The sequence below is a fragment of the Astyanax mexicanus genome, chromosome 7 (assembly GCF_023375975.1).
Source record: "Astyanax mexicanus isolate ESR-SI-001 chromosome 7, AstMex3_surface, whole genome shotgun sequence".
Classification (NCBI taxonomy): domain Eukaryota; kingdom Metazoa; phylum Chordata; class Actinopteri; order Characiformes; family Acestrorhamphidae; genus Astyanax; species Astyanax mexicanus.
In genome coordinates, this window is record NC_064414.1 from 33,040,787 (window position 1) to 33,063,621 (window position 22,835).

The following is a 22,835-nucleotide window of genomic DNA, read 5'->3' on the forward strand; positions in this document are numbered from 1 at the left end:
TCCAAACAATGCATTTTATATATTTTCATAATATAGTAAGTCCTTCATAGTAAGTGCTTACTTACTATAGGATTTTGACAGAAATGGAAGGAACATGAAGAGGTTCTGTGACACTGTATGATGAGAAGTTTATTATTTTTACCTTTTGCAGTTATACTTCATTTCAAGTGATCCATGATAAGAAAGCAATACCCATTTCATAAGACCTCTACTTTGGCACTTTCATGAGGGGAAAACAACCACGAGAACATTTTAAAGCATACACAAATTCATCACATAATCAAAGACTGTCTACTACAATTCACGGTCAAGTATTTAACGTCTTTTATATTCATTTCCACCATCTACCAGAAAGACAGCAAGTTTATTCAGTGTGTTTTGTTTTTGTGTTTGTTTGTTTTTTTAAGAAACACCACCTGAGAAATAAGTTATATAGTAAATTAGTTGCAATAAATAATCCTATTACTATGGACACACCAGTGGCCTAAATAGATTTTTTTAGAAAGTCAAAATTAAAATCTTCGCCTGTAACATTTTACCATAGTACTTTTACCTAAGATACAGTAAATGGGACTGCCAAAGGATGTGTGTGTGTAACAGTCATCATAACAAAGCCAGTTACTGTTTACTGCCGTCCATTTCCTGTATTTAAAAGTGGACTAGTGTCAAGATGGACGGCTGTAGTCAGTTTGAAGTCACAGACTTCAAACAACACAGACTTGTGCAGAAGCTCTGAAAAGTGGAATTAGGAACGGGCATAATGAGAAAGCGTTAAATAACCGTATCTGTGGTGAAGCAGTATTTTCTCAATACCATGCATCAACGCAAAAGGCACTGACATGGAAATGATCAGCCTTATGAAAAGCGCTGTGAGGAGGCAATTACATCAATTGCAAACAATCACGGAAGTCATGCTTTGGTATCATCTGTGCATACTGGAAGAGAGGCCTTTGAGATTCTGATAATGAGAATAATAATTTAAACATATCATAAAACTTCAGACTAAAGAATGAGGAGAGGAAAGGAAATAGATTTTGCTACATAAGAGAAGAGTTGATCAAGTTGCTGTAACAAAACAGCACATCACCACCTCATAATACCCATGATACATGAGTAAAGAGAATAAAATTTCCATCCACAACAAGCACATCCACAACAGAATCTCTCCACGGTAAGTGTCACATTTTACTCGTTCTTGTCCCCAGTGTTAGATCTCCTAAAGTGGAGAAGAACTCCTCCATCTCGCTCTGCAGTAGTCGGTTCCTGTTCTCTGCGTCCTCACGGGCCCGCTCAGAGTTCCGCAGTTTAATCTCCAACATTCTGTATTTCTTCTTCTCCTGGTCTGCCTCCTCCTCTAGCCTGTCCAGCTGCTCACGTAACAACATACTCGTCTCTTCCAACCTAGAAAAAAAAAGGACATAAAAAAAAGAGTTTATTAAAACAATAAACTTTGAAACAATTTAAAACTGCTATTAAATGTAAAACTGTATCTAGGAATAGCTGAATAAAGAGAGGCTGGTAAAAGGAAGTGACACATTGTGAGTTTCAATCACTCTTGAACTCTCCTTTTTCAAAAGAAAATTTAGTGGAACATAAAGAGGGAAACTCCTCTGCCCTGCTGTTTCTAAATTAACTAAAGCCCCCTATTATCTATTTGTACAGTTAATTATGTTCTGTTAATTGTTTGTGCTGTCTGGGTCGACCAGAGGAGGATGGGTTCCTCTTACTTAGTCTTGGTTCCTCCTAGTATTGGGCAGTATAATGAAAAATGTATATTACAGTACATTTAATTGATTAATTATTGCATGATTGGGCTGTATTATTAATATAATATTGCTTATATTTAGATCAGCTGATTTAGGATAATGTTTATGGAGATAAAAATATATTTTGTCTATTATTGGAGTGTTAAACATTGTTAAACACTTGCCAGTTTGAACATTATTGCTTAAACAAAACAAGCCTTAAGAAAAATCTTTACAGTCAGGAGCAGCAATCTCATGGTACTTTGGACAATATCATGTAACATAGTCTCAAAATGTCCTGTACGGATGCTGCTCTAGTTCTCCTTGTAAAACTCCTTGTTTTATTTCTTTATTCCCCCTCAACACTGTAAGACTCTGGTGGCTTTGGAATGTTTTCTTGACCTTGGCTTAAAAACACAGAAGTGATTAGGAAAACTGGAACATGTCCACAAGAACAAGGGATTCCATAGCTTCTGTCCTAACCTACATAACAAGGTGAGGATGATGAAAATAGATAGGAAGTTGAGGTGACATCAACAAGGCCTGCAACTAGCTCAAGAACATCTGCTCTTGCCTGTATCATATTACTGCCCTGTACAGCAGTCTTAGGGCACAGGAGAATGTTCTATTTAAAACTATTGAACAAGACAAGCATTTATCGGTTTAGCCAAAATTTACATTAAAATAAATACAAAGAAATCATACTAAAATATTTGTTTTTGTTCTTGTTATGGTTTAGATTTCTCTGGTTAAGTAAATAATTTGTAAATCAATCCGTGAGGCTGTTCAGTATTACCATTCAGTACTTGGTTCACCTAATCAACACTTTGTTAGTATTGATTAGACAAACCGGTAAGTACACTTCATTAAGTAGTCAAGCACTGAGGGAGGAATTTAACTAATCGATACAACCAATAGTTTTAATGAAGAGGAACCAAACATCTGTATTTGAACCAAATAAAACACATTTTTTGCCAAGATAAATACTGTAAAAAAAAGAATATATATAGCTCTGAAAAAAAACTAGAGGCCACTTAAAAGTTATTTTTATTTTACCAAATTGAAAACCTTTGGAATATAATCAAGAGGAAGATGAATGTTCACAAGCCATGAAACCAAGCTGAACTGCTTGAATTTTTGCACCAGGAGAGGCATAAAGTTACCCAAAAGCAGTGTGTAAGACTGGTGGAGGAGAAGATGCCAAGATGCATGTAAACTGTTGCATGTAAACTTATTCCACCAAACATTGATTTCTGAACTCTATGAATATGAACTTGTTTCATTTGCATTATTTGAGGTCTGAAAGCTCTGCATATTTTTTGTTATTTCAGCCATTTTTCATTTTCTGCAAATAAATGCTCTAAATGACAATATCAATGTATTTATTTGGAATTTGGGAGAATTGTTGTCTGTAGTTTATAGAATAAAACATGATGTTCATTTTACTTAAACATATACCTATAAATAGCAAAATTTGAAAAACTGATTATTTAGAAGTGGTCTCTTAATTGTTTCCAGAGCTGTTTATGTAATCATATCTAACAGAGTTTAAATGTTTTTTGTGGACTGTCCTTTGAACACAGAAATCCTAAAAAAAAAAAAAAAAAACAACAACAACTAAAAGCTGGATGGATCAGATATCACATCTTGGCTGACTTCTCACTGTGTACTCTTTTCAGCTGCTACTGGAAAACACTGGAATTACTGCAATAAATCAGATTACTTATGGTTTCATGGTGACTGCTGCCCCTTTGTGGCCCTCAGCAGCACATCAGCAACTTCACCATGAAACAAAATATCAGTGTTATAATATTATTATTAAGTTTATTAGCAGTAATGATTTCTGATATCAGATATACTTACTGGTATATATCCAATTATACACAGTCTTATGTAAACATTTGGGCACTTTATAAAATGTCTAAGCAGGCAATAGGAGGGCAGGGGAAGGCTAAAAAAGCTATAAAAATAATAGCAAATAGAAAATAATAGTTTCTACTACCAGTAAGTACCATCCAATTTGAGATACAAATGTTATGCCATCAGGCTAAGGCTAAAACAAGAATACCCTAAAACAATCACGGACTACCAGTAAAAACAAAATTCAAGCTTTTGGCATGGCTCTCACAGACCCCTGCCCTAAACATTATACAACAATTGTGAATAAATATTACATCAACCAAGCATACCAGACAAACCAGACCTTCTACACCAAAGTAAGAGGAATACAATCAAATTACAGGAAATGTATGAAATTTCGGGTTTCTACAAAATGCATTTGCAAGTTATAATTGCTGTCAAGCGGACTGTTACTAAGTCCGGACATGGGTAAGTCCAAAGCGGTGGTCACACTATTGATTCTATTTGTTTGACTTATGAAAGACAGAATAACTGTGCAACCTAATTTGCTAAGCATAGTGAGGATTTTCTAAGAAAAGAGGAATTATTCCTAGTTCTGGATTACACATGGTTTTAAAAAAGGAGATTGTCCATATTGAATATAGTCTAAAACTAGGCTTTAAAAAATTTGCTATTTGGCCATAAATGTGTTATTTTGATTAATTGGCTGGGTGGCTGTTTAAAATAGCTTTTGGATAAGATAGTGTATTAGATGACAATTACTGATGAATTTATTGTACTTTAAAGGACTCAGACGCTTAGTATTATAGTTGGATATATACCACTAAGTATCTGATATCATAAATGATCCCTGCTAATAAAGTTAGTAATCATATTATAGCACTGACATTTTTTTTTTGTTGCTAGGTAATGAAAATAAAATGTCTCAATTGTATTAATTTTACTTGCAGTGATAACCCCAAATAATAAAAAAATATATATTTTTGTATTTTTGAGTCCCATGCACTGAAAATATTGATACATCCATATTTATTACGCATTTCTGAGTGAAGGAGGGATAAAATATTGTGCTTATTTGTTCCAGTGAGCTGAAACGACCATCCCTGCTAAGCATAATATATTCATTCTAAAAACTGTGGTCTCGGGTCGCGTTTTGCAGGAGTTCTTCTTGCCACGTCACACGTCTTTATGTACTTACGTCACAAGTACAGCCTCTACAAGAGGATCTGGCTCAGTTTCACACTGAATTGTGAACGCGAGCGGCTGGTGGAGAAATGGAGATTTCAGTAGGAGAAACTCAGACCTCAGTAGCTCAATCACGAATTTCAAGAATTTCCATTGCATTGGAATTGGAATACGATTTATTTCATATATAACCCATAAACAGTAACAAAAAGATGATTAATAAGTGTTCTAAATCACAGTAAATGAATCAAAATTAGCTGTTACTTTGCCTCAATGGTTCAAGCACTACTGGTTTTCCAGTGTTTTTGCAGTGGGTGGGGCCAAGTTAATGTTTCATTGGTTTTAAAAACTTGTTCATTGGCTGGTTCATGGTCTGGTCTGATGGACAACAGCTCTCAAATATTGTTAGGAGCAACAAAACATTTAAAATAAAGAAAATACATGAAGTCCATAGTAATGGATGGAGGGTCTAAAAGGAATACATTTCCACTTACTTTCGTATCCGGGATTCATAACTAATCTTCTGTTTCTTCAGCTCATCCTTCAGCTCTAATACGAGGCTGTTAAGTGCTTGCGAGTTGTCATCTTGATCTCCTGACACGTCCAAAGTCCCATTTTCACTGCATCCTGCACTGCTTACACACAGCTCCAGTGCTTCACTACTCTGCGTGACCTCTGACACTTTCTCCTCCACCCTCTCTCTAGCCGAGCCCGCCTCTGACCACGTCCCCTTTCCAGAGTTCAGTCCAGAGGGGTCGCTTCCCACTGAGTCTGCCACTGATATCTCACAGGAGGAGGTGGACCAGGGTGTGCTGGCCACACTGGGCACGCTCAGACTGGATGAGGTGACGTTATCATAGGTAGACAGGCGATGGGACAGCGGTGAGTCTTTGCCCATTCTCTCTCCTGAAGATGTACGGCGATGGCTTCTCAGTGAGGACAGTCCATTCATCAGCCAGTTCCCAGTGCTGGGCAGACTGGACACGTCCACAGAGGAGCCCCCGATTTTAGGCGTCTGGGCCCGTGCCGTTCCGCTTTTAAAAGAGTACTTCCATGAAGGGAGGGACTTGGCCTGCTTGCTGGGGCTGTCCGCCACCCCAGCTTTTCCCTGAGGTGCTGGTTTGGCAGTAGTTAGTGCACCTGTATTTATGTCCAGAGATGTAGCACTGCCTCCCACATGGTCAGGAAGGCTGGATGTTTGGCTGGAAGAAGGACAACGCTGGATCTCCTCCTCTGAAATCCAACCCACCATAAAGCGCTGACCCTGAGAGGCCTCTCTCTGTTCTAAGGAAGTCTCAGACTCCATGCTGCCGTACAGTCGCTCATGCTCACTGATCAGCACTGTCATCAAGTGCTGCACCTGAGAGGTTCCTGACAAGAAATCAAGAAATACAAGGCATTAGTTTATTTTTGGGTTCAGTGACCAAAGGACACTCAAAGTCCTCGAAGGTCCCATGGATCTCTTACACTCTGAACCAAATACATTCTTTAAATTTAAGGTTTTGTCTCAAATGTATTTTTCTTCATTCAGAAATACAGAATAAACCAGAGGAAAAAAAATCACTTTTAAGTCTCAGCTCCTCTCAGTGTTTCTTCTTCATGCTCTCTTTGGAGAGTTATTTTTCTATAAAGTTCATTGTTGATGTGTTTTGGCCTCCTGCCACATAAATACAGTTTTCAATCACTGAAAATTGAGCTTACAACGTATGCAAGTTTCTGGCTCAGTCTCAATCACCCAGTTACTCCCAATTTAATAAAGTCTATAAATCATAAGACTACAATGTGTACAGGCAAACAGCACTTAATATTTCATTTCATTTCATTTAGACATATGAACAAATGTAAATAATGTCTCACTTTATGAGGTACCATCACCTCATAAAGGGAAATATGCAATCTCATTTAGATCAGAGAAAACTATTTCAAACATGGACCAAAATAACATAATTATATTTACAGCTTTCAATTTGTAAGAATGTTATTTTCAAAGGTCCCACATACAGTTGCAAGATCATCCTCATTTTACTAGGTGTTTACAGGACATAACGCTTAACCTTCTGAACCTGCACTTTTTATTTTCAGGATGTATCCCCTTTCTATTAGATCAGATACTACAAGCTAAATGTATTGCATGTACACAGGTATTTCAGTACGTGACAAATAGTACTGATTTTAACAACTTCTGCAAAAATAGAAGCACTTAAAACTTTCATTTAAAGTCAAAACTGAAAGACACAATGCTCTCCTGCAGCTTGCATCTACCTTAAAATGCAATATACATAAACATATCACCATGTCACCATGCTCCCCAGTACTCTTTTCCACAGTTAGTTCCAAAGCTGCCACAGTGTAGTTTTAAAAGCAGCTCATGGTCAGAGATTTAGGCACATCTCCAAGGTTGTCAACAATAGCCTTGTGCTTTATCTATTTATGATTTCTGGCCTTGCACCAGGTATTACTACATTTCACTCATTCTGGGTACTCAAATCAAAGCTGGCTGATAAGTTGTTTTCCTTACCTTCCATCATTGTAACAGGATCCTCCATTTTAGGTCTGAGAATATTTGGTCCAAATACTGTTGCAAGATTCTGAACACTCATCTTATTTTCACTTGAGTGGGACTGAACCTCATCCAAGAATCTAATTGAAGATATAGAAAACACAGCAAAGCTAAAATACAGTGAAATGCATGGGCACAAATATATCTATCAAACTATGTATTTACTTACTTGCAAATGTACTTCAGTAGGTTGTAATTGGCCTGGGGGAGAGTTTTCACTTGCTGTGCAAGCTCACTGAGACCCTTTAAGAGAGATAAAATTAACCATAAAATATCTATAATTAAGATTATAATTTGGAATTATTTTTTTATCTGAAGTATCCTATACAGCTTTTTTTATTTCAGCCATTTCTCATTTTCGGCAAATAAATGCTCTAAATGATTTTTATTTGGAATTTGGGAGAAATGTTTGTATGTCTGTATTTTTTTTCCAGAGCTGTATATCATGCAATTTCTAATGTAGTCAGTTCATTTTACACATCAACAAATGAACATGAGGTGTATAAACGTGATATGTAAGCAAAATGTATGATCTGATTTTTTTCTTACCACTTCTTCGTCCTTGAGTAGCAGCTGGGCGCAGGTGAGGAAATCCTCATATTTGTTAAAGGGGATAACGGGCTCAGGCAGCTCCCTGAGATAGAGCTTCAGCAGAGATGCTACAGTGTGAACATCAGTGTTACTGCAAGAGAAGATGCACAGGATTATTATTAATATTATTACCTTGTGCCCACGTAAACACACCTTTATTAATAGCTTGGCATAACAAAATAATGAACTTAGTCAAGTTAAATGGCTAAAGGTCAATTGAAAGCAATACTTTTTGAGATTTAGGGATTATAATGCTTCTGAACTGAGAGCTGGTAACTCCTCATCCTACCTGTCAAACAGAGGTTTGTCACCACAGTCAAAAGCATCCTGAAGCTCTTTGACTAAGTTGGCCTGTCCAGGCATCCGGAAGAGGCCCTCCTCTTTCAGACCCTGCTCCCGTATAAAGTCCACACACTGCTCCACCAGCAGAGGGGCCAGCCGGGGCCCAAACTTCCTCTCATATTGCACTGTGTCCTCCAGATGCTGGCCAAAAATCCCTAGGATTCAGACAAACTAACAATATAAATATCAGCAGTATGCAGTGTGGACAAAAGGAGTGTGTGATAAAGTTATTTTTGTTTGATCATATGATGACAAGAGGTACAAAACTGCAATTCACAAATTTCTTTTATGAATGTTTCTTTGTCTGTATGTGCAGCAGCTATAGACACTAAAAAAGAAGAAGCTTGACATTTGTAAAATTGTAACATTTAATTTTTTTTCAACAGCAAATTAAGGTAATAGCCTAAATGTTTTTGTCTTACATTTCAAAGAAAAAGCAAGTACAGAACTACTATTTAACCTAATTTATTACAAACTGAACATTTAATATTTCAGCAGACACACCAACAAAGCACAATACAGTTACCTCAGCAGTGCTATTCTAGTCACACATTTGATGAGCTAGCTACCTCAACAGTGGAATTTTAGTCATAAAGTTACCTCGGTAGTGCTATTTTACTAATATATTTATTATTTAGTACAATTTAGTCATAAAGTTATCTCAATAGTAGTAGACCCATTTTCTGGTCTATTTTCAAACATAAGGTCTACTGGATTACTGGATACAGGCCGATAATAATACTGAACAGCGACAGAGCTAGCGCTTAGCTCTTTATCACTTAAGTGACGTTACTGCTTCTTACAACCTGACTGGTAAAATAAGGCTCACCAGATTATAAGGCGCACTGACAACTGGTAAAATAAAAGGATTTTTGGTGCGCCTTATAGTGCGAAAAATACAGTAAACAAACAATCCTAGCCCTGTATAGTTCATATCTTTCAGCTGAAAAACAACAGACAGTTTCTGAAGAAGAGAAGGAAATGAGAGAAATACTACTTAGCATGATAATTGATGCTGAACACGTAACTGAATTGAATGCAGCTTTTAGATTATAAGGCGCACTGATGTTTCTTGGTAAAATTAAAGGATTTTTGGTGCGCCTTATAATGCGAAAAGTACAGTAAACAAATAATCCTAGCCCTGTACAGCTCATATCTTTCAGCTGAAAAAAAAACAGACAGTTTCTGAAGAAGGGAAGGAAATGAGAGAAATAATACCAAGCATGAAAAGTGATGCTGAACACATTATTTAATTGAATGCAGTTTTTAGATTATGAGGTGCACTGACGATTCTTGGTAAAATTAAAGGATTTTTGGGGCGCCTTATAATGCGAAAAGTACAGTAAACAAACAATCCTAGCCCTGTACAGCTCTTCTCTTTCAGCTGAAAAACAACAGACAGTTTTTGAAGAAGAGTAACTATAGCTAGGAAATGAGAACATTAATACAAAGCATGAAAAGTGATGCTGAACGCTTTATTTAATTGAGTAATTTGTCGTTTCTTGACTCTCCATGAAAAAAATAGTTTTTCTCTGGCATCCCTCAGTCAAACTATCTAAGGGACCTTTATTTTAAAGAATGTATAAAATAAACCCTGAGATAAGATCTAAAAATAGAAACAAGCCTAATGTTTCAGTAGTTAAAAAGCCACCACCACTCCACAACATGCATCCGCCCCTACGAACCTCTTCAGTGGTCTTGAGCACACTGCTAACTTTGACCCTGCCATCTCCTACCTCTGCCTCGACGGCGACTGTGGTGCACAACTCTGCTTCCAGGAAGCACACACACGCCAGGCTGCGTGAACAGACAGGAGCTGCACAGCAGCAGAGCCCCAACCTGAGGCATGAGATACGCTACAGATCCATGCAGGGTGTCTGAAGCTGGCAGACGTCCACGTCGCACACCAACCTACAGCAGACTGTATATGTGTGCAGACATATGCGTTACGGATGTCCAATTAATCCACAAAGGAAGCTCTGTTCTGCCATTTTCCCATACGAGCTGTAATCTAAACTGGAAGAGTGAGTGAGAATGAGCCACAGGCACTCAGACAGACAGATATCATCTTGCCTGTGATTGGTCCAGCCGGTGTAAAAAAGGACTGTAAACACCGGAGAGGATCAAGCTGTGGTTGGGATGTGTCTGTCAGCTACACAGTCTCTAAATAAGTGACAGAGCTATTTACGATAACAAGGAGGGCCTTGTTGTGTCTGTAAGCTTATAAAGAAACGAGCGTCTGGAGCAGAAAGTGACAAAGACCATCCGCTTCAGGGTCTTATCTTACAGCAAAGCAGACAAGATAAATATGAAATATTCCGTTCATGTTTGTTCGTGTTCCAATAACTATATAGAGCTTATTATACTCTGTCCTAAAGGGATGCTCCTGTAGTGATACAGTGGATGGCTGTCCTGGAATACAACGGATTAGACGGATTAAGGCAGGGAAAGACAAGAGGTGTTGTTTTTAGAAGCATGGGTGTACACTGGACCAATCTATCTGTAGGAACAGTACAAAGTTATGGACCACAGCTAAATTGTAGAAGATCACAAATAATAAGGATGCTCTTGGACTCCAGGGATGCACCAAACACTAGGCAAACAGAAGTATTTGGCTTATTTATATTTATTTAAGTCATATTGTGCTTTGTTTGTATGCCTGTTGGAATCAGACCTGTCTCTATAATTAAGGCATCAACTTATTGTCCAATAAATGGATAAAACTTATAATAATTTTAGCTGACCTCAATATTGTTTACTGTACGTGTTCATTAACATAAATTAGACAGTATACTGACTTTTTAATCATTAATATATATATATATATATATATATATATATATATATATATATATATATAAATATACTTTATACTTAAGTCAATTACCTTTTTTTAAATAATGCCAAAAAAAAATCTTAAAATGACAATTTCGGGCATTTAATACACATTTTTGTCCTATTTTTCCTATTATATTTATACAAGACTTAAAAAATGGCAAAATTATATTACATTAAAAAACATATTTAGTATTAGGATTTCAGCCTTCTGTCAAATATTTAAATTTATTTTGGTTTTGATTTGGGCCATTTTTGTTTTATTTTAGGTGCATTCCAACTGGATACCTCTATTTCATTACCTATACCATTATTATTATTTCAGATCTGTCTGTTAGCTAAGCTAAAATAACCACACAGTTAATGTCTGTAACACAATGCCTAACACTACATAATGTTTTGGCAATGGATGCAGTGAGTCTGGCTGTTATTTTAGTGTGCTTGGGCTCCAGTGAAGGCATCTCTATCAGCAAAGCAGCAAATGATCTCATCTCACAGAGACAGTGCCAGATACAGCCATCAGTCAACAGGTCCAGAATAGAAAAACAGGCACATGCTCCACTGCACTCGTTGCGCTGAGGAACGTCAAGGATAAAAACAGAAAAAAAGACAAGCTGCGACGCAGGTTCGTGGGAGAAAGTGTCAGTGTGAGCCCTCTGAATGTGTGTGTGTGGGCTTGGTGAATGTGTGTAGTTCCGCTGAATGTGCTACCTCCTCCAAAAGGAGCCCAGATGACGCGCCTGATGGCTTTGACCCAGTCTTCCATGTCATTCTGGGAGTTTGCCATGAGGAGGAAGGCTTCATGGCTCAGAGCGGATCTGTCCTTCTCTCCTGTTCCGCCTACAGAGAGAGAGAGAGAGAGAGAGAGAGAGAGAGACTGTCAGATATAACATTTATCATTTAATAAAGCTCTTTTATTATTTACTAACTGATCTAGAAATAATGACCTCATAACAGCAAGACTGCTCTGACACCTCAAATGGAAGATAAATATCACACATTAATAATTCATCCACATCGAAACCAGTTCAGATTTGATATGGAATTTAAAAGGGCCCTATGAAATCCATTTTATTTCCTTTTTGAGTTTATTTCCTACAATTGAGTTTTTTTTTCATTTTCATTTTTTGTATTTACTCATTCAGATTTTTATAGTTTTTTGTTGCATTTTTATTTGTATGTTTGTCTGTATATCTAAAAATCAATGATTATTCCTCAGTTACATTCATGTTCTTCACATTGCAGTAATCATGTGGTCCTATGTTAATATAATGTTGTTTAAAAAAATCCACTTGATTTTAGAATCTTTTTGAAAAGATTTAATCAGATTCAGGCACAAGTATTAGTGAGAACATGTACTGATGTTGGATGATTACATCTGGATTACAAAGACTATTTTACTCATTTTAGAGGTTTTGAACAGAGATCCAGTCACTCCAGAGAATGTAGATCTTCTGCTTCACAGCCCACTGCTGAAATGCTTTACAGCCCTAGTTTAGACACTTGGAATTGGACATGGTTAGAGCTGTCAGTGTCCACAGAATTTGGACATGTAGTGTATGATGATTTCTTATTTTTTCCATGTTTGTTTGTCACTCTTAAATATTAAGTTCAAATCAAATATCAAATAAATGTTAATATTAGTCAAAGACTAACATTAAACACAAGTAAACACAAAATTCAGTTTAGGGAGACAAAAATTCTAATCAAACATGGCCTTGGGTAAAAATATGTTTGCCCCCAATTAAAAAAACCTGAATGAAAAAAAAACAGCACCAATCATTTCCTATTGTGAACCAAATGAATCGTTTTCACAGCTTGCAGGAACAGAAGCTTATTTTTATGTTTATGTTTTATGTTTTAGTTAAAAATTTAAAAAACTGTGGTTTATCACACTTTGAGTTCAATTTCTCTAGCCACACCCAGGCCTGATTACTGACACACCTGTTCTCAATCAAGTAATCGCTTAATCAAAGCAGACCAAGTAGAACAAAAGATACTCAAAAGCTAGAAATCATGGCCAATAAATATCTAAAGAAATTAAAAAACAAATGAGAAACAAAAGCAATTCAGGTCCATCAGTCTGGAAAAGGTTATAAAGCTATTTCTAAAGTTTTGGTACTCCATCGAACCACACTGAGACCCATTATCCACAAATGGCGAAAACATGGAATAACAGTGAACCTTCTCAGAAGTGTCCGGCTGACATGTTCTACAGGCAAGCAAATTTGATAACTACATAGACTGAGACGCTGCCGCCCAGATGTGGAGAAGGAGAGAAGCAAAAAATCTCCAAAAACACAGTATCAACTGTTAGGCAAGGTGGTGGTAGCTTCAGTGTACACACAATGTACAACGTGGATAGAGTATTGAAGAAGAAGGACCAACTTAGAATGTTACTGTGCTCTTATTTAGCTCAGAAAGATGATTACTGTAGTGCTATGTCTAGTAACTTTCATCATTTTCATGCCAACTATTATGCCTCTATCTGAAGTAAAAATCAAATTCTGTGTTTGTGGTTTTTATTTATACAGTAAGTTGACACAGTGTACAGTACTCTCTCACGTATAGACGATATTACGTACAGTAAGGCAAACACTAATGAATGACGAGCTGCATGTAAAATTGAAACTAATTGTCCAAGCAGCTGAGTCAGGTTTCTGTCAATCAGAGGCAAGACCACATCCAATCCTATCCCCCGAGCCATTACACTCCCATTAATCACCCACATTACTTACACAGCTAAATTATAATGACCTGTAAACAGCCATTACGCTAATCAAATGACTTTTCCCTTTTAAATGCTGCCACAGCTACCTTATGTATGTATAATATTCTAAAGTGGCTGAAATAATATTCACAGTGTGGTTGTAATGTGGTGACTGACCACTAGATGGAATCAAAGTAAAAAGATCACTAGTTGTAAGAATGACATCATCCCTGTTTTCAGACATTTACATCAGACAAAAGCAGAACTTTGACTAAAATTTAAACGTTAGTTTTGGAAACAGCGACAGAATGGATTTATGACCTACAACAGAGTAATGTGGTCGCATGGGTTTCTACATAGGGATTTATATACTGTACCTTCAGAGATAAAGAATACTTAGACACAGCTCTGGAAAAAATAAAATTTCTGAATCAGTTTCTCAGATTTTGTTATTTACTGGTATATGATTGAGTACAATAAACATTGTTGTTTTATTCTATAAACTACAGACAACATTACTCCCAAATTCCAAATAAAAATATTGTCATTTTGAGCATTTATTTGCAAAAAATTAGAAATGGCTCAGACATCAGTATTTGGTGGAGTAACCCTTGTTTTTAATCACAGCTTTCTTGCATGTTGGTATGTTCTCCTCCACCAGTCATACACACTGCTTTTGGATAAATTTATGCCACACCTGGTGCAAAAATACAAGCAGTTTAGCTTGGTTTGATGGCTTGTGGTCATCCATCTATCCATCTTCCTCTTGATTATATTCCAGAGGTTTTGGAGTCTCTTATTTGTTCCAGAGCTGTATATAGAGCATGTTCATCAGTAGAATACAGAGTAGAATAATTTAACATATCTGTTGCTTCAGTTCTTTGTATTTGTTAGTATTTTTTCCTTTCATTTGTTGTAATTAATTTATTTTGTGTGTGTTTTTTTTCAGAGATCCCTGTTCTAATCCACCTGACCCTTCCTTTATGACACATGTGCCATCAGTATCTGGCTTTTGTCAGCTAGCGATGGGTCTGTGTGAGATGACACACATACGGCTCCCTGAGGACGCTGCAGTCTGGCCCTGCCCTGCTCTGTCTGAGGGGCTGACTGAATTGGGGGTAGAGGGAGTGGAAGGTGCAGTACAGAAGCTTTTCAGACTAACAGAATACAGTCGCCTTTTTCCTGTAATGACACGGGCAAGGGCTTGGACAAAGCCCACCAGCACTAAAACACCCAGGCATGTCACAGATGGTAGAAAAATAAATGGCTAAAATCTATGCAAATCTGGTGGTAAAACAAATTGTGTAGGGATAGACGATATGTCCCTAAAAATGATAATGGTATTGGAATAATGACAAAACCCTGAGAAATATTTTAATATTTTTGCATAAACCAAAATATAAATATACTACTTCAGAAAAAAAAATGGTAAAGCTTTATTTAACTTAACAACACTCTAAGTTGGTATGAAATAATAATAATGCAAGAAATGTATACAAACTCTAAAAAACCCTTAAAGCTTCACAAAATAGACTGCTTTTAAATCATCAAAATATCATTGTGGATTATACAGTATAGTCCATTCAAATCTGATGCGCACCATACGATTGCATATATATATATATATATATATATATATATATATATATATATATATATATATATATATACATTCCACTTCATAACAACTGCTACTCTCCACCACTACCTCCTCTTTTTTAACCTGCACACGGTCCTGGGGTAATTTTCTCTTTTATGGGGGGTCCTCTGGGATTTTATTTCCGTCTGGAACAACCATGTACGTGTTTTTCTCAGATGTCCTCTGAGAAAATTTTAGTCTGAATTACCTACTGTTTTTCGCTGAACTCCGATAATTTTATTCTCGTCCGGACGCACAACTCTCGTCAGTTTTGTCACCTCACGTTTAATATAATAGCTATTAGTCCACTGCCACACACCGTAATAATACTTTGGGCACACATTTCCACAGAGATCCACATAAACACAACAGCGAGTGGAAATGGAAAAGCTACTGAACGTGATGTCATATGACTGAGAAATCCAAAAAAACTTCACTGGTCCTTCTGTTTTTTAATTGCAGTCCGGATGCAGGAGTTTTATCACTGAGTCTTCCTGAGAAACGAATTCCATCTGGATAGGGCTTTAGCTGTAAAAATATACTAGTGGTTAAACAACTACATGTTTTAAATAATTTAATAATTTAATTATTTGTAGTCTGAATTTGTAGTCTGATGCTGCTGTTCTACTGCTTGGACTGGAAACGAAATCAAGTCAAGTCAAGTAGTTTTCATCTACTTGACTTGAAATCATCAATCTCTTGCATTTGTGTATTATGTGCAAAACTCAGAAGTTTAGTTATGCATCAGAAATGTGCTGAAACATAAAAATAAGCTTCTGTTCCTGCAAGCTGTGAAAACGATTAATTTGGTTCACAATAGGAAATGATTGGTGCTGTTTTTTTTTCATTCAGGTTAACTGCTTTTCTGTTTCTGGAACAGCATAAACTTCAGTCATTATTTTCAGCTGAACAAATGCATCCATGTAATTAACTTCTGAGCAATTCACTGTGGGTGTTGATGCACGGTCATGAACGCTGCCCATCTGGGTCAGCACTTTCACTGTCCACACAAACGCCTGGCCTCACATATTTCTAGGGCAGCAGTGAGCATCCAACCCCCAAACTTTATCACTCTCTACTCCCACCAGAGTACAGACAGGCTCCATATCAGCTCTGAACAGCAGTGTGGAGTTCCCCATGTTTCAGAAAGCCACGGCCGCCGGTGTGAACAGCTCAGCCCAAGGCCAAACCATCCAAAGACCACCAGTTTCCCAGAATGCATGCATGAATTGTGTTGTCCACGGTGGACAATGCTTTTACTATGACAGCCAGCATTTTTCCTGCATGATGGAAAGTCATGGCTGTGGACTGTTTATAAGAAAGGGTCCAAAGCTGTGATGTGCATTTTTAACATTCCGGGGGTGGAGAGCACTAAACAATGTCAAGACTCTCTGCCCATTATTTAATATATGATGCATTGTTGGGTACAAAACAGATCTGTGCTAGACCAAGTGTTTACAGTGGGCTCCAAGATATGACTTGCAAGTTGGGGGCAGTTTTTAATTTTTAAAATATACAGCTCTGGAAAAAAATTAAGAGACCACTTCAGTTTATGAATCAGTTTCTCCAATTTTGCATATTTGCAACTTTATATATTTGAGTAAAATGAACATAGTGGTTTTATCCTATAAACTACAGACAACACTTCTCCCAATTTTTTTATAAAAATATTGTAATTTAGAGTATTTATTTGCAGAAAATGAGAAATGGTCAAATTAATGAAAAAGATACAGTGCTTTCAAACTTTAAATAATGCAAAGAAAACAAGTTCATATTCATATTCATATTCAAGTTTTAAGGGTCCAGAAATCAATATTTAGTGGAATAATCCTGGTTTTTAATCACAGTTTTCATGTATCTTGGCCTATTCTCCTCCACCAGTCTTACACACTGCTTTTGGATAACTCTATGCCACTCCTGGAGGAAAAAATTAAGCAGTTCAGCTTGATCTGGTGGTTTGTGGTCATCCATCTATCCATTTTCCTCTTGATTATATTCTGGAGATTTTCAATTTGGTAAAATCAAAGAAACTCATAATTTTAAGTGGTCTATTATTTTTTCCCTGAGCTGTATTTTCTAGAATATAATTTGGAAAGTTGGTTAACATAAAGAGCATTTCATAACTATAGACAATTACTACAGAAGCCCTGCATGACGATGCATTAAAAAAAAAAAATCCCAGAAAGCATTCAGCTTTACCTTTGTTTGGCACTGGTATGGCAATCAGACATCGGTATCAACCCCAAAAAATTCTGAACTGATTGGTTCATCCGTAGTGTTTACTGGAGATATGACTGGAAACAAAAGTTCAGGGATAAATTCTAAGTATTCTGAGCTATGCTTTCCTTTCTGAATTAGAATGCATGGATGAATAATCACCCAAAACATACCTTAAAGGCACCTTAAGAGCTTTTTTTTGGCAACAAAATGAAATATTGTTAAACGGCAGCCACCCAACCTCAACTTAAAACCCACAACTCACAATTAAACGTTTTTTTTTTTCACTTATTAAAGACAAAACTGATGGCAGACATACAAAAGGGACTAGCAGCAACTAAAGGTGGCAGCAGTACATGCCCCCTAAACTCTGCAAAAACTGCATTTGGTAACATTTAAAAAATATTAATAATTGTGTTTTGTTATTTATTGTTTCTGTATAACCCTGCTGAATTAGAAGTCTCTGAAGAAAGACAGGATTTCAGATCTTGCTCATGAATATTTGTACATGCAAACATACAGCCTCTGATTGGCTAAAAGCGCTACAGCAGCTAAACGCTACCTGCCTTCCCTTGAAAAGACAAAATGTTTTCAGAGATACAGCCTTAGTTGTAAAGATGTGTGCTAGGTAAAGTTAAACTTCGCTTACGGAACCCGCTTTTTGACCGGTGTTTTGTCAAGGTGTGCAAACTTGTCAAACCTCGCTTCCCTAGTGTACATTTAAGATCTTGGTAAAAAGTGGAATCCACCGGAGATCCAATTTCAACCTGCAGTTACTTACACAGGATAGCTAAAGTCAACTAGCTGGTGTAAACAGAGCTGTAAGCTGACGAGACAGTGTCAGCCTTGCCTGTGGGCGGTCCAGAGCCAAGGTGGGCGAGGCCATGAATACTATTTCATGGGTTGACGTAGACACGGTGCTTTTCCTGATTGACTTGTTTTTCTGAACAGTTTCTTTTCTTAGCTACTGCAGACAATGCAGAGAAGAACAGTTTCATGTTCAGCATTCATCTACAACTATTGAATTTCACAAAGAACAAGAAATATTGGATTTTAGCAGAAGAAGACCGTAAAAAATTAAAAAATGTGATAAAATCTACTGACAAGCACCCAAGCAAAATTCACTGGCTGCTTTGAATGGCTGCTAACATAATATCATTAGACAGCACAGTATGGTTGGAGGGCAATGCTAATTGCCAATGCCATTACATCAGCACCCAGATGCCTGAAATGACTAGCATCGTGCTGAGTGACGGAGGGAGATAGAGGCCCATCCTTTCCTCCCAGAGAAAGTGAGGTCAGTGTGAAGATGCCCCCTGGATGTTAGGGATGTCTGAGCCATTACTAGGATTCAAACTCACATATTTTCTATGACAGGGCCACTGATTAAATTGATTAAAACCTATATGTATAAGTACAAAATTCTTTTTTATTTTCTAAACATATGTTTAATTAACAGAACTAATTTTACCTAATTTTAACATCTGGCATTGTCAACATTCTAATTTGCATCTTTCAGTATGCAGCTACTGTACTTGTGGGACATCTGTTAACCTTGAATAAATGAAGCATGCAGCTGGTCAGTGTTAAATACTGTTGGTACATATTCACTAGAAAATACAGTATATGTCCAAATGTTTGTTTGTAGACACCCGTTCTAGTGAATGCATTTAGCTACATTAAGCTTTATCCATTGCTGACACAATGTGTCTAGTCCCTGTAGAGAAGTACTGCCAATAGGACTCTCTGGAGCAGAGTAAACATGAACCTGTTGGCACCATGCCGAATGCCAGGTCTTGGCTAGAGGGGTATTAAGCACGCCAGCATTTAGCTGTGGAGCAGTGGAACTGTGCTGTTTGGAATGATGGTGCTCTATCCTTTCTCTATCTTTGGGATGAAACTGATGAGTTGGGAATGAGGTGGGTTGGTGATGAACCAACATCCTACCTCATTAAAGTTCTAATTACTGAATGCAATCAAACAATTCTCGTAGCAATGCTCCAAAACCTTCAATGGACAGAAGAGACTGTTACTTCAACAAAAGTAGGATCCCTTTTTTTATATCCTTGATTATGTAGGAAACAGCGAATGACTGTATAGTGTCCCTACACTTTTGCTCATATACAGCTCTGGAAAAAAATAAGAAAGCACCTAAAAATTGAGTTTCTTTGAATTTACAAAATTTAAAGCCTCTGATATATAATCAAGTGGAAGACGGATGATCACAAGCCATCAAGCCAAGCTGAACTGCTTGAATTTTTGCACCAGGAAAGGCATAATGTTATCCAAAAGCAGTGTGTAAGACTGGTGGAGGAGAACATGCCAAAATGCATAAAAACTGTGATTAGAAACCATTGCTATTTCACCAAATATTGATTTGTAAACTCCTAAAACTTTATGAATATGAACTTGTTTTCTTTGTATTATTTGAGATCTGTTAGCTCTTCATCTTTGTTGTTATTTCAGCCATTTCCCATTTTCTGCAAATAAATGCTCTATAAATGAGAATATTATAATTTGAAATTCGGAAGAAATGTTGTCCGTAGTTTACAGAATAAAACAACAATGTTCATTTTACTCAAAAATATACCTATAAATAGCAAAATCAGAGAAACTGATTCAGAAACTAAAGTGGTCTCTTTATTTATTCTAGAGCCGTATAGAGGTGTATATCACTACTTAAATATAATATGTATTCAATATGTGTTCACAGTGATATGCCCTTTTAGAATAGTACCTAAAGATTCATATTATGAATTAAAATAATTAAGAATTCTATAGTAAAAGAGAAACAGAAATAAATTAGCAATTGCAAAAAAACATATTTTAGCTTAGCGATGAACTACAACAACGTCTGTGCTGACAAAGAAAAACCTGGCAAAGAAAAACAGGTCATCTGGAAAATAACTAGAACAGCACTGAATTTGACTTAGATGCCAAAAGTCATGGGACAGCAGTATGAAAACTGAACATGTTTTCAAGTTTACAGTGTTACTTCAGGGAATTGCTTGGGAATATCCACACCTGTACACAGTGTTGGGTGGTAATGATCGTGACCAGCAGTGTCTGGCTAGAATTGTCCATGTGAACAGACAAGCGACTCTTGACAGAAATCACATTCATATTCAATGCAGGAAGCCAAACACCAACAACAACACATATTCCACAGTGCAGTGTTCTAAAGCTTCTATTGGACATGTCAAAAGTCATGGCACACAATACTAATTTATGTCCAGTGATGCCAGTAACCCACTACTTAATAATGCATTACTCTAATCTGACAATTTTTTTGTGATCAAATAACAAGTAACGAGTAATCTAATGCGTCTAATTCCAATACAGTATTCAGATTAAAGTTACTTATTCAAATTACTGTGGGTCATTTTTTTGTTATTTTCCTGAGTAGAAAGTAGCGTGCAGCTGGACACGTTGAAAGGATGGACAAGAAAGACGTTCAGTTGTTGCTTTATTGCAAATAACTTGAAAGTAACTTAGTTACTTTTAAAGTAATCCATAATGTAGTAATAATTGGATTACTTTTTTTTAAAGTTACTATGTCATCACTGTTTCTGTCCTATGACTTTTGGTATGTCAGTGTAATTTAGACATTTAGCTAATTTAGTCCATCTAACATTTACCAAAAAAAAAAGCCCATTAAACAATTTTAATGGCTTATTCTCATAATAATACCACACACACACACACACACACACACACACACACACATACACACACAGAGGGAGGTAGAGAGACCTGAGGCAGAGGGTGTGGTTTGGCCAGTGGTGAGAGTGGACTGGGAGGACATCCAGCACTCTGGGCCTGAGGCTTAAAGATGAAAAGCATTATCTCAGATGCAGCTCACCGCAGACACACAGGCTTTGAAGAGGTGGAACTCTGCCTTTGCCTCCTCACACTCCGGAGACTTCCAGATGAGAAATGGGAATCTAGATCAAACCAGTGATTTGAAAGGGAGTGCTTTTAATTTCCTCACATCTTTATCAAACTCCGGCACCCTGGGAGAGAATGAAACTGAGAAATTAATCAAAAACTCTAATCTGGGGACAGTGTGAATGTGTGGTGTGGGAAAGGTGGGGGGGTCTGATGATCCAATTACAAAGCAGTATATCTGAGCCACTGACCTGCTGGAGAGTAACTTCTGGCAAGAGCATTAACTGTAAAGCAATGCATTTGCTGAACTCAGATAATCACATTATGGAAAACCTAAGAGTTTCCATGAGTCTGAATACGTGATTAATTAGATTTATGCTCTCAACCAGCCAAAAAACATTGTACATAAGGTGTGTAGCTTCATGCTGCAGCATTTTTTTTTAACACATCGAACCACAATATAAACATCGGATAGAATATGTCGATTATTTAAATCCTACAGTTCTTCGCTTCTTGTCCTATCGCTGGTGCTGTGGGAAAAGCTGCTTGCTTATTTCTGGTACCACAGTCTGTTTTCACACATGCACAGACTAATAAAACCATGAATACTCCGGTAAAAGGTGTCCTTCTGCTAAACTCCACTTTTTCTTAGTCTTTGTAAAATACTAGGTCTCTCTGAGTTGTGTATGCATGTTGCACATAAAACTCTTCCTCAGCCTCCATTGTCTGCATTAGCTAGTAAAATAAAATATTCCGAAAAATTAGTCGATCAGGAAAAACACTGTGTCTACGTCAACCTTGGGGTGGATTTTTACTTTTTGGACCTGGACTACCCACTTCTGTGTTTACATAGATTTACATAGGATCTCCGGTGGATTTGGCGTTTTACTGAGACTCTAAGACTAGGTCAGTGGATGAACTGCACTTACTTAGCAGGGCATTACACATATTGTTATTAATGTAAATATGTCTTTATTTTAAAACATTTTCAACATTTTCAATCCATTTGACTAAAGCAGTGTTCACCAGAGCAATTTTTTTCAAAACAAAACAAAAAAAAACTGCTCACATGGCATTTATTCATGCTAGAGACGACAACTAGACATTTTAAAATAATGAAAAAACGATGGAATGACAACTTTAATGATAAACATGGACTGAGAAATACGATTACTGAGCTACAATCCAGATCTTATTCTGATCGAAGAAACCAGGTTATGCTGTTTAAATTGAATAATTAGATACAGTAACTGACAATACAGT

At 36.9% G+C, this 22,835-nt stretch overlaps 1 protein-coding gene across 3 annotated transcripts in view; it reads right to left on the bottom strand.

Moving 5' to 3' along the window:
• Positions 1 to 111: 111 nt before the first annotated feature.
• Positions 112 to 22,835, bottom strand: part of arhgap22 (Rho GTPase activating protein 22) — a 46,970-nt gene continuing 24,246 nt past the window's right edge. For all 3 annotated transcript variants that reach the window (XM_022684789.2, XM_022684790.2, XM_022684791.2), the window contains 7 exons: positions 11,830 to 11,958; positions 8,231 to 8,438; positions 7,900 to 8,032; positions 7,520 to 7,593; positions 7,309 to 7,430; positions 5,285 to 6,161; positions 112 to 1,401 (listed from right to left, as the gene is read on the bottom strand). In XM_022684789.2, the coding sequence (XP_022540510.2) occupies positions 1,179 to 1,401; positions 5,285 to 6,161; positions 7,309 to 7,430; positions 7,520 to 7,593; positions 7,900 to 8,032; positions 8,231 to 8,438; positions 11,830 to 11,958 (1,766 nt within the window). In that variant the 3' untranslated portion in view covers positions 112 to 1,178. The remainder of the gene's footprint in view (positions 1,402 to 5,284; positions 6,162 to 7,308; positions 7,431 to 7,519; positions 7,594 to 7,899; positions 8,033 to 8,230; positions 8,439 to 11,829; positions 11,959 to 22,835) is intronic.